At 45.4% G+C, this 14,964-nt stretch overlaps 1 protein-coding gene across 1 annotated transcript in view; it reads left to right on the forward strand.

Annotated features, from left to right (window-relative positions):
• The window catches only part of BIN3 (bridging integrator 3), an 86,863-nt gene that overhangs the window by 23,699 nt on the left and 48,200 nt on the right, over positions 1 to 14,964 (forward strand). The window contains exon 2 of the mRNA XM_015817963.1: positions 3,408 to 3,456. Coding sequence (XP_015673449.1) covers positions 3,408 to 3,456 — 49 coding nt within the window. The remainder of the gene's footprint in view (positions 1 to 3,407; positions 3,457 to 14,964) is intronic.

Raw genomic sequence — 14,964 nt, forward strand, 5'->3', positions numbered from 1 at the left:
CTTGACCTTCTTCTGTAGACCTGGTGATGCTTTCGTTGACCGCCAAAGCAGTTGAAGGAAGCAGTATAAATATATACACATTTGTGAGAAGGGAGTTTAATTCTCCACTATTAAAGGGGTTGAAAATCGCTTTTTGGCAAAGTTTTGCTTCTTTCTCAGTGGCAACGAAAATGAGATTCATCACTACAGAATTCTTCCAAGAAATGTTTGACAATTTGCTTTGCATACATATGTGACTGCCTTACCATGAGCTTTCTTCAAAAGATGCTGTAGTTTCCACTTTTTCTGTCTTTGCTCTTTGCCTTCTCTACATCCTAGGCCAGCGGTTCTCAACCTATGGGTCGCGACCCCATTTGGGGTCGATCAACCATTTCACGGGGGTCGCCAAGCAAGGCTGTCCGCCATTTTTTTCCCCCTTTTCCGGCGGGTGCCTTACCTTCCTTGAGCTGGGCCAGCTGGTGGTCGGCCTGCTCCGTCTCTGCCACTTGCCAGCTACGCCTCTGCCGGCGCAGGGGGCGGAACCACGCATGCGCGGCGCTCCCGGGCAGGGAAAGTCCTCGACTTACGACCGGTTGAGTAGTCCTCGACTTACGACGGTTTAGTCCTCGACGTACGACCGGTTTAGTCCTCGACGTATGACCAGTTGGGGGTCGCGGCATTAAAAAGGTTGAGAACCACTGTCCTAGGCAAATATGAGGGATTTGTTATAGCACAAGCAATGCAGCCCATGGTTTTCAAGTAGATCACCCCAGGTTCATTTCCCTGGGACTTCCACTTGAAAGCATCTTGAAACCCAAAGGTGGAAATAATGCTACTTAAAATAAATAAAGTCTGTTGACATTTGGAACAGATTAGGGTGTGCTACCAGACAACCCAAAGCCACCTGCAGCAATACAGTTCTTAATTTCAATTAAATTCAAATGTAAATACAATGCATTCAGAACTTAATTTTTTGTCCCGACCCTGCCCATTATTTTGGGAAAAAACATCTCTTGCACATTATTCAGATGCTCAGCGTGGCCCACAATTCACAAAAGGTTGTGTACCCTTGAATCAGGTGCTGGAGAACTAGGTGGAACAAAGTTGTGATTGATTAGTGCAGAACCTTTATGCAATAAGTTGTTCATTACAGATTTTTTTTTGGCCTGTAACTGTCATTGTTGCTTGTCTGACCCTTCCTTTTTCTAATTAGAAGGATTAAACAGCCATCACATAGGAGTTCATACTGTGGTTGATGGAAGAGGGGCACAGATTATCATTAATTTATAGTATGATTCTTACGCATACACTTCAAAGAATGTCAGAGAAGATTCAGGGTTTTGATAGGTTGATGTCTGGAAGATTAAAGCCATATGGATCCCTTAATCTCTTTGGAAACAAGAAGGAACATAAATTCTGTAAAGAAATCAAATGTTCTTTTGGCTGGAATCTACCTCCACATGCACCCGAACATGTTAGTATGCCAATCATCTGTTGCTGAAGAAATATGAAAAATGCACCCACGACATTAGAGTAGCATAGAAAACTGCCTTGACCTTATAGGTTGTTCATAACATATAGTTTCTCTTATAAAGCAGAAAGATTAGACAGCTTGAAAACATGTGCCGTTTCGCACATACACAGAGAGTGATGTACATGTGCATGTATATACTTGGGTGGGTGGTGGAAAGAGAGAGTGTGAGTGAGTTGTATTGTCCACCAAGCTAATGTCACTGTAAACGGCACAAAGAATACACACTGAAAGGGGATGGAAATTGTGTAAAACACTAAGCGCGGAGCATGACATGATCAGAATAACAGAGTTGGGAGGAATCTTGGATGTCTTCTAGTCCAGAGGTCCCCGACCTTTTGGGCACCAGGGACCGGTTTCGTGGAGAGAGGTTTTCCCCGCGGACCGGAGTGTGTGTGGTTTTGTGTGCTGCCTGCATCCCGCGGATGGGGCTTTGCTTGTTTGTGTGGACCAGTTGCTGGCATGCCGTGGCCCGGTACTGGTCCACGGATCGGGGGTTGGGGACCCCTGTTCTAGTCCAACCCCTTGCTCAAGCAGGAGACCTTATGCCATTCTGGACAAATGGCTGCACAATCTTTTTTTAAAAGCCTCACAACTTCTGGAGGCAATCTGAGCCCCCCTTATTTGCCATGTGAGAGGGACCTCGGAGTCCTAGTGGACAATCACCTAAATATGAGCCAGCCGTGTACTGTAGCTGCCAAAAAGGCCACCACAGTGCTAGGCTGCAATAACAGAGGGATAGAATCAAGATCACGTGAAGTATTAATACCACTTCACAAGGCCTCGGTAAGGCCACACTTGGAATATTGCATCCAGTTTTGGTCACCGCGATGTAAAAAAGATGCTGAGACTCTAGAAAGAGTGCAGAGAAGAGCAACAAAGATAATTAGGGGACTGGAGGCTAAAACATATAAGGAACGGTTGCTGGAATTGGGTCTGTCTAGTTTAACAAAGAGAAGGACGAGGGGGGACATGATAACAGTGTTCCAATATCTCAGGGGCTGCCCCAAAGAAGAGGGAGTCAAGCTATTCTCCAAAGCCCCTAAAGGCAGGACAAGAAGCAACGGATGGAAACTCATCCAGGAGAGAAGCAACCTAGAACTAAGGAGAAACTTCCTGACAGTTAGAACAATTAACCAGTGGAACAACCTGCCTCCAGAAGCGGTGAATGCTCCAACAGTGGAAGTTTTTAAGAAGAAACTGGACAGCCATTTGTCCGAAATGTTATAGGGTTTCCTGCCTGAGCAGGGGGTTGGACTAGATGACCTCCAAGGTCCCTTCCTACTACTACTACTACTACTACTACTACTACTTTTTCTTCTTCTTCTTCTTCTTCTTCTTCTTCTTCTTCTTCTTCTTCTTCTTCTTCTTCTTCTTCTTCTTCTTCTTCGTATTATTATTATCATTATCATTATTATTATTATTATTATTATTATTATTATTATTATTATCATTATTATCATTATCACTATCATCATCATCATCATTATTATTATTATTATTAGTATTATTATTAGTATTATTATTATAGCTTTCCGATAGGATAGGTGCCTCACATTCCCCTTTCTGATCCAGACATTTGAGGTGGTTTTATTTCCTGATCCCTGCAATTTGCTTTTCCACTTAAATTGTACAGAGATTTGCTCTGCCAAAGTTCCCCTAGGCCTGCAGTCTTCATAACGATATTGCCATCCTGCTCTGGTCCTGTCAAAGAAGCAGTTGGCTCCTGGGGTGTGTGTGTGTGTGTGCTTGGTCGGGGTGGGAAAGATGGGAGCGCCTCTGCGATCCTCAGCTCCCCAATTGTTTTTTTTTAATCCCTCCTTGAAAAGATGATGATAAACACGGCATGCTGGCTTGTTTGCCTAGCTTCTTATCTCTGCTTCTCTTTCCAATCCAGGATTCCGTTCAAGATCGGGCAGCCTAAGAAACAGATTGTACCCAAGACAGTGAGTAAACCAGTTCTCTCCCCCCCCCTTTTTTTTTTAAAAAAAAAAATCAATTCTTTGATCATATGGCTGATGACTCAAGCCAGCACACATTAACCAGCCCGTTTTTTTAATATGTTTATATGCGTGTGGGTGGGAAAATCATGAGTGAGCTGAAATTGCTTCTGTCTTTGACCATCGCTTCTGACTGAGGGGGAGTCTCAGCGCTGGGTGGCTTATTTTGGTATCTTCTGAATCTGTGTCCCTGCTCCTTTCTTAGCACCCCACTCCTCCCCTGCCTGTGTGTGTGTGTGGGGTGTGTGTGTGTGTGTGTGTGTGTAGGGGAGGGGAGAGGCTTTTCTCGCTCTGGCATGGTTTTCCTAGGAGATGGTGGAGCAGGTTTCCTTCCTTCCTTCCTTCTTTCAGCCGCGGCTTGTTTGTTCCTCTTTTCGGAGCAGATGGAGAAGGAGGACTGCTTCATATTACTGAATATAACTGTTTCCAAAGGCAGGCTTATTGGAGGAAGCCGAAATGCTCAGTGCCCGGGTGTGAATTAATTTGGATTGCAGAGCAGTTGCTGCTTTAAAAAGGCATTTTAAGACACACACACACGCACACACCCGGTGCCATTTCATATTCTTATCTTGAAGCACTGGGAGAGGGCATGGGGTATTCCTACACACACACACACACACACACACAGATTGCAAACATGGCCTTCGTGTGGTCTTTATGCAGCAAGGAAATCTGTCCGTAGAGGAGGCAGCTGTTGCTTTCCCAATGATGCTCAGCTACGTTAGTCATGCTGACGGAGGCTGAAGTGGTATGAAGTTACAGAACCCTCAGCCCATCTTCATCATCATCATCATCATCATCATCAAGTTAGAAGGGACCTTGGAGGTCATCAAGTCCAACCCCCTGCTCGGCAGGAAACCCTATACCAGTGGTGGCGAACCTATGGCACGCGTGCCAGAGGCGGCACTCAGAGCCCTCTCTGTGGGCACGCGTGCCATGCCCCGGAGAGGGCAACCGTCCTCTTCAACCAGCTGCCCACTAACTCGCTGAGGTCCCACGTGGCTGGATGCATCCCAGCACCCATGCGCTCGCTGGCCTCTGTGTGCGGGAGCCGATGGTGCCAGGCCCCTGCCTCACCCTGCGACAATGGCATCCCCGCCCTGCCTCACCTTGCCTCACCTCACCCCACAGGACCAGCCTCCTGCCCACCACCCCACCCTCCAGAGACCCCCTGGATCTCTCCCAACCCTGCCCAGCCCCCACACGTGTCCCTCCCCAGGAGCAACATCGAGCTGGCCATGCCCACCCATCTGCCATGACCACTGTAGCCACGCCCACCTGGCCGGCCACACACCCCCAGCGGCCACACCCACCAGGCACCTGGCGATATATAAGTGGGTTTTGGGTTGAAGTTTGGGCACTTGGTCTCTAAAAGGTTCGCCATCACTGCCCTATACCATTTCAGACAAATGGCTGCCCAATCTCTTCTTAAAAACTTCCAGTGTTGGAGCATTCACCGCTTCTGGAGGCAGGTTGTTCCACTGGTTAATTGTTCTCACTGTCAGGAAGTTTCTCCTTAGTTCTTGGTTGCTTCTCTCCTGGATTAGTTTCCATCTGTTGCTTCTTGTCCTGCCTTCAGGCGCTTTGGAGAATAGCTTGACTCCCTCTTCTTTGGGGCAGCCCCTGAGATACTGGAACCCTGCTATCATGTCCCCCCTCGTCTTCTGAAAAGGTTCATCTTGGCGAACCCAACATTAACCTGCCATGACCTGTCTGCACTCTGAATGTTTCTGAATCTAGTTAAAAAGTGGATGCTGCCTCTATAACCGTTCTACTTGAGGTACTCTTTTTACCGATGAGCACCAAATTAACTCTTAACCAGACTTGGAGAGCAAGTTTGGATTACGTGGCTTCTGGAAATTGGGCAGGGTGAGAATTGCACAAAAGCTTTGTGATGCTCCACTATACCGAGTGGTGGTGGCCTTAGGGCTTCATAATAGGAGAAAACAGTTGGTGCCTTCTAAGGTTTTGTGTCTCAATTTCCCTTAGTTCTAGCCTGCAGAACTGATCGCAAGAGATTGTAGAAATTGTAGCCGAAGAAATATTGAGAGTATCACACTGCCTAATCTCAGATTAAATGTTGTAGAGCAAGGGTCCCCAACCCCCGGTCCGTGGACTAGGATTCTGTGTCTGGAGCAGGAAGGAATAGTCATCTGAATTTAGAATTGACTGGCAGCAATGCTGGGAATGTAACAGAAGTAAGGAAGAAATAAGATAACCTTTGAGGTAGGACATTCTGCCTAGACCAGGGGTGTCCAACCTGGGCAACTTTTAAGATTTTTGGACTTCAACTCCCAGAATTCCCCAGCTAGCAAATCTTAAAGTGGCCAAAGGTAGACATCTCTACCCCAAAGAAAAGGTTTCTAATGTATCACTGAAAGAGGTCCGCAGAAACAGAGGAAATAATTCCATATATCCACGTATCCAGATCCAAAGCCCCATTTAAGTTGAATCTGCCGCTTGGTCTCTTTGAGGCTGCTTGGATACATGACAGATGATGATGGTAGCAGATTTAGATTCCCAGTAGGTGGAACAATTTAGGTCTTACAGGTTCCTCATCCTGTTCCCATATAAAGGTACTTTCCTGACCACCAGTTGCTACCACATTTATGAAGAGTGTTTTATTTTAGCACAGTAAGATTACCTGACGTCACTTTCAGTTCTGGGCTGTGTATCTGTACCGTCCCTTAAAAAAAAAACACAACTCTTTGTTCTCCTCTTAAGGGTCCCACTTGTCCATGATTTGAAATGGGAAGAAGTGCGCAGAAAAGGCTGGATTTGCAACTGCCTTGTCCCACATACCATAAAGAAAAGAGAAGCTGAAATATTAGTTAAATGCTCAGAGGGCCTTCCTGATGAGAATAGTCTATATAGTGGTGTGCAGCTGCCTTCTTCTCCCAACCGAGTGACCTTGAAGCAGCTTCTTGGGGATACGTATCAATACTTTCACTTTCCCCCAAGCATCCCCCAGAGTTCATGGCAGACTGTCACTGCATGGTAGCGAACACAGAAGCAAGCGTGGTTCTCCAGGCCAACCACAGAATCAGGTCTTCAGGCCTTTGCGGAAAGATGGGAGGGTGGGGGCAAACCTCACCCTGGGGAACAGGTAGGATGTTCCAGCAGGCCAGCACTACAGCAGAGAAGGCTCTCCTGGATCCCTTCAGTCAGAGTTCCTTGACCGACAGAATCCTCAGCAAGCTTCCTCCGCCTGCACAAGTAGGGCAGGTTTGTTTTAGCGTGACGAGATGGTTCGTCAAGTAATCTGGACCTATGCCATGGACGGCTCTCAAGGTCATAACCAACATTGTGACCTGCACCCGGCAGCAAACCGGCAGCCAGTGAAGCAATGATGTGACGTAGATCATTCTACGGGTCCCAAAGACCGCTCAGGCTGCTGGTAAGATATACTTACCGCCTTGAGTTATTTATAAAAATAATAAAGGCGGGATGAAAATAAATATAAAAAAACTATAGCAAATAGTGAACGGAATTGGAATTGTGCCATTAACGTCTAAAACTCACTGGCAAACAGTACAGCGATGACCACGTCTTAAATATTTGTAGAAGGTTAGAGCGCGTATGTATTTTGAAGGAGAAGGATCCCTGTGGCAAGGGCATCGCTGTGCTTAACGCCGTGCCTCCTTGGCGAGGGAGGGGGGTACGCAACACCTTTTTTTAACCCTGTGCTTGTGGCCACTGCTGGTTTCCTGCCATTTGCAGAATAAATGGCTGGCTGTGGAAAGCTGAGTGACATTTTTATTTCTTCTCACTGTGCTGCAGTCGTCTTCCAGATGTTAGCCTTCAGATTATGTTTCAGGAAGTGGGAAGGTGAGGCATCTTTATGGCTGAATCCACTGTTGATCCGAGAGGGAAGTGGTTTGACGGAGAGCCTCTCCCACTCGCAAGTCTAGATCACAAACATATACACACAGAGGGGAGCCTGAGTAGAAATTAACAACTGGCTATTTCCAGAATCAGCTCCAACTCCAACTATGGAGAGAGGCCGGCGGGAGAGGCTTGGCTTAAAAGATTTGGGGGTGTTTTTTTTAGCAGGCAAGAAAAAAAGATCTCATGCCAAGAACTTAGTAGCACTTTTAGGAGATGATCAGATACAGCTGAAAATGACATCAGTGATGTCTTAATGAGCCTCCTCAATTCCAGTCCTTCAAAGGTGGTCATAATGTCGGTTATATCTAATAGTTCTGTGGTGGCGAACCTACGGCACGCGCGCCGTGGCCCCAGCCCCGCCTCTCCCTGTGGCCCCCTCCTCACCAGCAGCCCCCCTGGAGGAAGGTCACCCCCAGGCGCGGCCCACACAGAGCAACGCAGCCAAGCACATGGCAGCTGGGCAGCAGGGACAAGACTCCGCCATTGCACCCCGTTGCGCGCAGATGATGCTGCGGGGTGCGAGTGGAGGGTGTGGCCATTATGGCGCTGCTGGGCCACCTGGACGATCTGCAGCAGGCCGTGGAGTGGCCCTGCGGGCAGGGCCGGGGGTGGCCCTGCGGGCAGGGCCGGGGCAGGACAGGCGAGGCAAGGGCAGGGCCATTTTTTGGGCACTCGGTCTCTAAAAGGTTTGCCATCTCTGGACTAGTTTCTAGTCGGAGGAAATCCATTATGAATGGATTTAACCTTCTCAGTCTTCTCCTCTCAACCTGGCCAGCTTCAATTCTAGGCGGAATAATCTCTAGGGCAGGGGTAGGCAACCTTGGCTCTTTTATGACTGGTGGACTTCAACTCCCAGAATTCCTGAGCCAGCATGGCTCAGCTTGTAAACCTCTCCCTTTCCCCTCAGCATAGCTGGCTCAGGAATTCTGGGAGCTGAAGTCCACACATCTTCAAGCGGCCAAGGTTGAGAAACACTGCACTAGGCCAGGGGTAGGCAACCTTGGCTCTTTTATGACTCGTGGACTTCAATTCCCAGAATTCCTGAGCCAGCCACGCTGAGGGGAAAGGCAGAGGTTTCCAAGCTGAGCCATGCTGGCTCAGGAATTCTGGGAGTCGAAGTCCACGAGTCATGAAGGGGCCAACGTTTCCCTCATGCTGGCTCAGGAATTCTGGGAGTCGAAGTCCACGAGTCATGAAAGAGCCAAGGTTGCCTACCCCAAAGGCCCCTGTCCAGAACTGCCTTATCCTGCCTCTAAGTGAAGTGATGGCTGTGTGCAGACTTGCTTGTGGTCCCTGAAGGCTGAGCATTTTTGTGTGAACTTCTAAGCAGTTGTAATTTTAGCCCTCCTGGAACTTCCTTCCCCTGCTGTGGTTTTTGTTTTGTTTTGGGCTGCCCAGATGTTTCTTGGAGAATTCTCTTGTTGCCAAGGTTGGTTTGAAAGACAGAATAACATCTGGCTATCTAGGCTCCCAAATAGGGCAACATGGGTCACGGTCTCCCTCCTTCCTGCTGGCCGGTGTCATTGTCAATTGCTGGTTATCTTCCCCCCCAAGGGTCCTGAGGAATGCAGCTAGCAACAAGGTCTCTCTCACTGACCCTCATGCCACATCAATGGAATACATACCTCTAGAGCAGGGGTGTCCAACCGTGGCAACTTTAGGACCTGTGGACTTCAATTCCCAGAATTCCCCAGCCAGCCAAGCTTGGCTGGCTGGGGAATTCTGAGAGTTGAAGTCCACAGGTCCTAAAGTTGCCAAGGTTGGACACCCCTGCTTTAGCCTCCCAACCATGAGTATGTGCAATAACTAATGTGTTTATTAGCAAAGATGTGAAAATGGAAAGATAAAAGGAAATGTATTCATTTGTTCCATGGAACAAATGCACACAGTCACTATTTAGATAATAGCTCTATTGGGAACAATCAAAAGAGCAGAAAACGACGTGAAAACTTTCAAGTTTTCCTAACCCCTCCATTAGGAAAGAAGTTGCAAATGCAGGGATTAAGGGAAACAGCAGGAAAGTCCCAACGTTAAACCAGCTGTTTCAGCCAAGGGATCAGCAGTTCAAAGTTAGCTTCATGTAAAAATCTGAGTTTGGGATAGATATAATTTGTATGAGGTCTGTCTGTCTCTCTGTCTTTCTGTCTCTCTCTCTCTCTCTCTCTCTCTCTCTCTCTCTCTCTCTCTCTCTCTCTATCTATCTATCTATCTATCTATCTATCTATCTATCTATCTATCTATCTATCTATCTCTATATATCTATATCTATATCTATATTTTATACCAGATCAAGAATTTGGGAATTCAGGAGACGAATCTATAAGCATTTTTAGAAGTGTGATAGATTATACAGTGACTTTCAGTTGGATTGATTTGCTAAAATGCATTCAGATTACAATCCAGATTAACCACATTTAATTAAAAAATTACTTTGACTCCCATACTATTATATCTTCTCTTATATTACACTTTTAATCGGTACAATGCCCAAGGTCGGTACTGAGTTGAACAGCAGTATAAATCTTAAAGTTGTCAACATTGAACCTGGTTTTCAAATACAGGACAGATTTCCCAGATCATGCTATGACAAAGGCAAGCAAATCGCATGGTGGATGTGGGAAGACCTGTGAATTCAACCACGATGGGGGCAAATGGAAGGAGTTCAAAGCTGCTCAAAACATCAGCAGTCTATTTGTGGGGGAAAAAAAGCACCATGTCGGTACAAGTAATCCAATGCCACGGGTTTCTTTTGTTTGCCTGGGTCAGTTTCCTGCATTTTTACAGAAGTGGGAGTCAGGAACCTCCTGTGCGGACATGCCTGAGTAGGAATAAGATAATAAGTCTATTTCGAGCAGCATTGCACCCCGGGTTGACGTCAGGTGCTGCCACGAAGACTGACTTATCGGAACTGGCGGGTGCTTAAAAAAGACGAGAGATTCACTCCTCCATCCAATGCTTAGAGACCTCGGAGTCTCTGTTTTGCCAAAGGCACAAGTACAGATTGGGCGAAACCTGGCTCAAAAACAGTAACTGGGAGAGGGACCTTGGAGTCCTAGTGGACGATCCTTTAAACATGAGCCAGCAGTGTGCGGCAGCAGCCAAAATAACTAACACAATACTTGGTTGTATAAACAGAGTCATAGAATCAGAATCGTGTGAAGTATTAGTACCGCTTTATAAAACCTTAGTACGACCACAGCTGGAATACAGCACCCAGTTTTGATCACGACGTTACAAAAAAGATGTTGAGACTTTGGAAAAAATGCAAAGAAGAGCAACTAAGATGATTAAGGGCCTGGAGACAAAAACCAAGATTAGTGAATATATGAATAGCAGTTACAATATCTAAATGGTGGTTTCTGTTTATATTTTTGACTTAAATATAAAGGCTGCATGGACCTCAAGGCAGTTTATGTAGGGCCACCTGAACGTCCTACCAATACTGTGGTTGACTTAGCAAAGGTGGTATATCATGTACCCCCAAATGCTGCCTTTTGGTACCTTTTACTTTAGTTCATGGTTCTCACTTGTAAAATTCTGAAGTTGTTAAGTAATGCTTTGGAAACAGCATTTCTAGTCTTGGACACTTTTACCTAAAAATAAAAAGATCCACTGATTTTAATGAAACGTGTGCATAGACCGGTTTAGTGAAATGTGTGTTCAGACTTGCTAAATCCAAAGACTTGATCCAAGGACTCATCGACAATATTCATTCACTGGCATATCCTTTCTTCTCCTCTCTCAATTACCCACCTCACAAAGTCTAATTGAATGTCTTCTAATCATCTGAAAAAGTTTGCGAGAAGTTACACAATGGTCAAGTAGTTACTCTCTTGTCTTTGACTAACTGAATATTGAAAAATTACATTTGCCCTAACAGAACTCCCAAGAGGACATAAAGCTAATAAAAGAGCTCAGGGCTGAACTATGGAGTCCTTCATGGTTGTTTGCTTGCAGACATTTCGTTACCCAGCTAGTTAACATCATCAGTGTTAGTGAGTGAAGGGTTTGTATATAGTAGCTAACCCTTCCGCGGTTGGTAAGGGATGTGGTTTTCTATTTATTACTTGGTCTTCTGCATCGACGTGTCAAAACACCTTTTTAGCATCCCAAGTATTAAATGGTAGATACCATGCTTAAAAGGTGTTTATAGTGAAATGTTCACATCGAGGACCTCATTTTTGCACCCGGGGTTAATTATGCCGATTAAATGAATCCATATGCATGAGAATGTTGCCTTTATGGTTGAGTATCATAATAATTAGATACATGAAAAACATCTTGTGGGAATTGTTTACTATTAATTGTGTTTTGGAAGATGGCAACAATTTCAGCATGTCCTAGAATTTCCAATACCCCCATTCATTACCGTAGAATCTCAGTGTGGATCCTGAGTGTCCTTTATGACTCAAATAATTCAGATTATTATTTTCTTTTTTTGAGAAGTGTATAGTGAATTGGAAATCTTTGCCTCGTGCCTGCATGCAACAGAAATACTGTTAACGATAGAAATCAAGCGATAGATATTATTGTGTGATTAGCTCGTGCATTGTTTAGTTATTTGTAAATAATACTAAGTGTGCATAAAATCCTGGTAGCAATACTAGTCCCATGGATATCTTTTCCTTTTCTATCTTTGCTCTTTCCAACTCAGTGCTGTTCCTTCAGATTGTCAGCTGAGCTGTTCCAAATCCAGGCATTCCGTTTTTTCTTGGTCCTGTTCCTGGCAGTTTCTTTTTAGCTCAAATGTTGGGAACTCAACCTTGGAGTTTTCTGTCCCCAAAATATGTGCTTCTGCCATCAAGCTATGTATTTATTTACTATATTTATATCCTGTGCCTTCAGCAGCGCAGTGTTCCTGAGACAGCCTACAATTAAAATGAAATTAAAAAACAAACACACAAAACTAAAGAAAACAGCAATAAAAATCCAGCAGATGAAACGCGCCCCGGGGATGGGGGTGGGATGGGGTTCCGCTAGATATCCTCAATTGTGGTGAGCAGAAGCGGTTGGAATCGAGAACGAACAGAGAGCCAGTATGGCTTGAAGCTGTGAGAATTGTCGTTCCCATCATAGGTCAGCAATACAAGATGATGCAAAAGCATTTTCTTTAGAGGAAGCAAAGTGCATTAATATTATCTCTGGAGCTTCTAAATCAGTGTTTCCCAACCTTGTAACTTTCAGCTGCCTGGACTTGATCTTTCTAAGATTTCCCAGCCAGCATAGCCATACAGAGTTCCTCCGGAGCAGCAAAGCAGAGTTTATAATGGCCTTGCCAGCTTTGAAGCCTTAAACCAGGGGTAGGCAACCTTGGCTCTTTTATGACTCGTGGACTTCAGCTCCCAGAATTCCCGAGCCAGCGATGCCAAAGTTTCCCTCATGCTGGCTCAGGAATTCTGGGAGTTGAAGTCCACGAGTCATGAAGGGGCCAAAGTTTCCCTCATGCTGGCTCAGGAATTCTGGGAGTTGAAGTCCACGAGTCATGAAGGGGCCAAAGTTTCCCTCATGCTGGCTCAGGAATTCTGGGAGTTGAAGTCCACGAGTCATGAAGGGGCCAAAGTTTCCCTCATGCTGGCTCAGGAATTCTGGGAGTTGAAGTCCACCAGTCATGAAGGGGCCAAAGTTTCCCTCATGCTGGCTCAGGAATTCTGGGAGTTGAAGTCCACGAGTCATAAAAGAGCCAAGGTTGCCTACCCCTGCCTTAAACTGATGCTTTCAGAGACCATCACATTTCTTCTTTCAGAAGTAAGAGGACACAGCAAGTTATTTGAGATCCAGGCCTTTAGGATTGGAAGCTCGATGGTGGTGGCTTGGCATAAATTAGCAAGGGAAATGTTGCTAGAAATAAAATCCAAACATTATTTCCAACTGATGTTACCTTTGAGATGTGCTTGGCTTTGAAACTGGCGGAGCATGTGGAATCACCTTAAAAACGGAGAAGGAAATGGAAAGAAACAAAACGGGCGTGCAGCAGACGGGGTTCAAAAATCTGTGTGTGCAGATGCGGGAGATCATTTTCGGCCTGAAGACTTTAATGGCTTATGGCAGAAATCTGAAAAGGGGAAATTGAAAGATAGATTGGTCATTTCCCATCCCATTCCAGTGTTCTTCGCTCTGAATTAGACGGCCGAAAGTTTGGAAAACTCACACTCCAAGTTTGATCTTATTCGTGGGATGGTTGTGAAAGGGAACATACGCTCTTGAGATCAGTTGGAAGAAAATCAAGAAATTGTCTCCTCACCTTTTGGTAGACCTGGCTGAGTGCTTTTCTTTCACACCTTTTTATGGGAAGACAAGAACACCCAAGCAGGGAGATATTAAAACAAACAAAACTGCATTTCAATATGAGCCCGTCTTGACAGTATGATGCTTCTAGCAATTTAATCAAGATGGGTTTAGAACGCTGGAACACACTAAATATTACAAATTACTGAAAGCGTTATTAGTCATTCTTTTGATTCTTCTTCTGTAGGCAAACAAGAGCAGGGAAATATATGCAAACAACAATGAGAGCAATATAGATCAAAGCAATTACAATGATCATAGTTAGAGATGCTGCTTGAAGCGTCATGGACAATACTGTTATTTGTTCCCAGTCTTGCAGGGAAGATTCATACTTCAGTTTCAAGCACAAGAGGTTGAACTTTGGCTAGGTCTTGGCTAAGCCAAAAAAGCTCTAATCAAATGGATCAAACAAGGACAGATTCTTTTAATAGGACAAATAAGAGCAACTGTCCAGAGTTCTGAAAGTTGGGGTCATCTCTACTAAATCCATTCAGGCAGAACAACTTCATATTTCAGCCGTTAAATTGAGCAAGAAAAGTAAACCAGAAAAGTAAAGGCACGATTGCTTATAGTTAAGTTACAAGGCCTTCCTGGTTATTTAACCAACCGTTGTTTTAAACTGTTCAGAAACCAAGCGTCACCACTGTCTCTGGTCTTAGCAGCGCCCCAAAAGTGAAAATGATGCTGGCTTGGATTTATGTGTAACTTCCTGACTTTTCTGCCTTAAATGTCAAATAGCTTCTAGGTCAGAAGAGAGGGATTAACCCAGCCCAGGATATTTGGGGCAGGTTTGTTGCAAATGAGCTTCTTAGTTATGCATTAAATGCAGCTCCTTGTTCCTGATTCTACTAACTCTTTTGTAGATTCAAGGCTTGAAGTACATTAAGATTATAATATGATATCTACTCCAGGCATAGGCGACATATGGCTCCTTAGATGCTGAAGTCTAAGTGCAGTTGATACTGTGCAGTGGTGGGGCATGGTGGGAAATGAGGCCCAGCATCTAGAGAGCCCCTGATACATTGCTGACTATAGCCTAGCCCAGGGGTAGGCAACCTTGGCTCTTTTATGACTCGTGGACTTCAACTCCCAGAATTCCTGAGCCAGCCATGCTGAGGGGAAAGGGAGAGGTTTCCAAGCTGAGTCGTGCTGGCTCAGAATTCTGGGAATTGAAGTCCACGAGTCATGAAGGGGCCATAGTTCCCCCATGCTGGCTCAGGAATTCTGGGAGTTGAAGTCCACCAGTCATGAAGGGGCCAAAGTTCCCCCATGCTGGCTCAG

Source organism: Protobothrops mucrosquamatus, unplaced genomic scaffold (assembly GCF_001527695.2).
Source record: "Protobothrops mucrosquamatus isolate PMUCROS unplaced genomic scaffold, P.Mucros_1.0 scaffold659, whole genome shotgun sequence".
In the NCBI taxonomy this organism is placed as follows: domain Eukaryota; kingdom Metazoa; phylum Chordata; class Lepidosauria; order Squamata; family Viperidae; genus Protobothrops; species Protobothrops mucrosquamatus.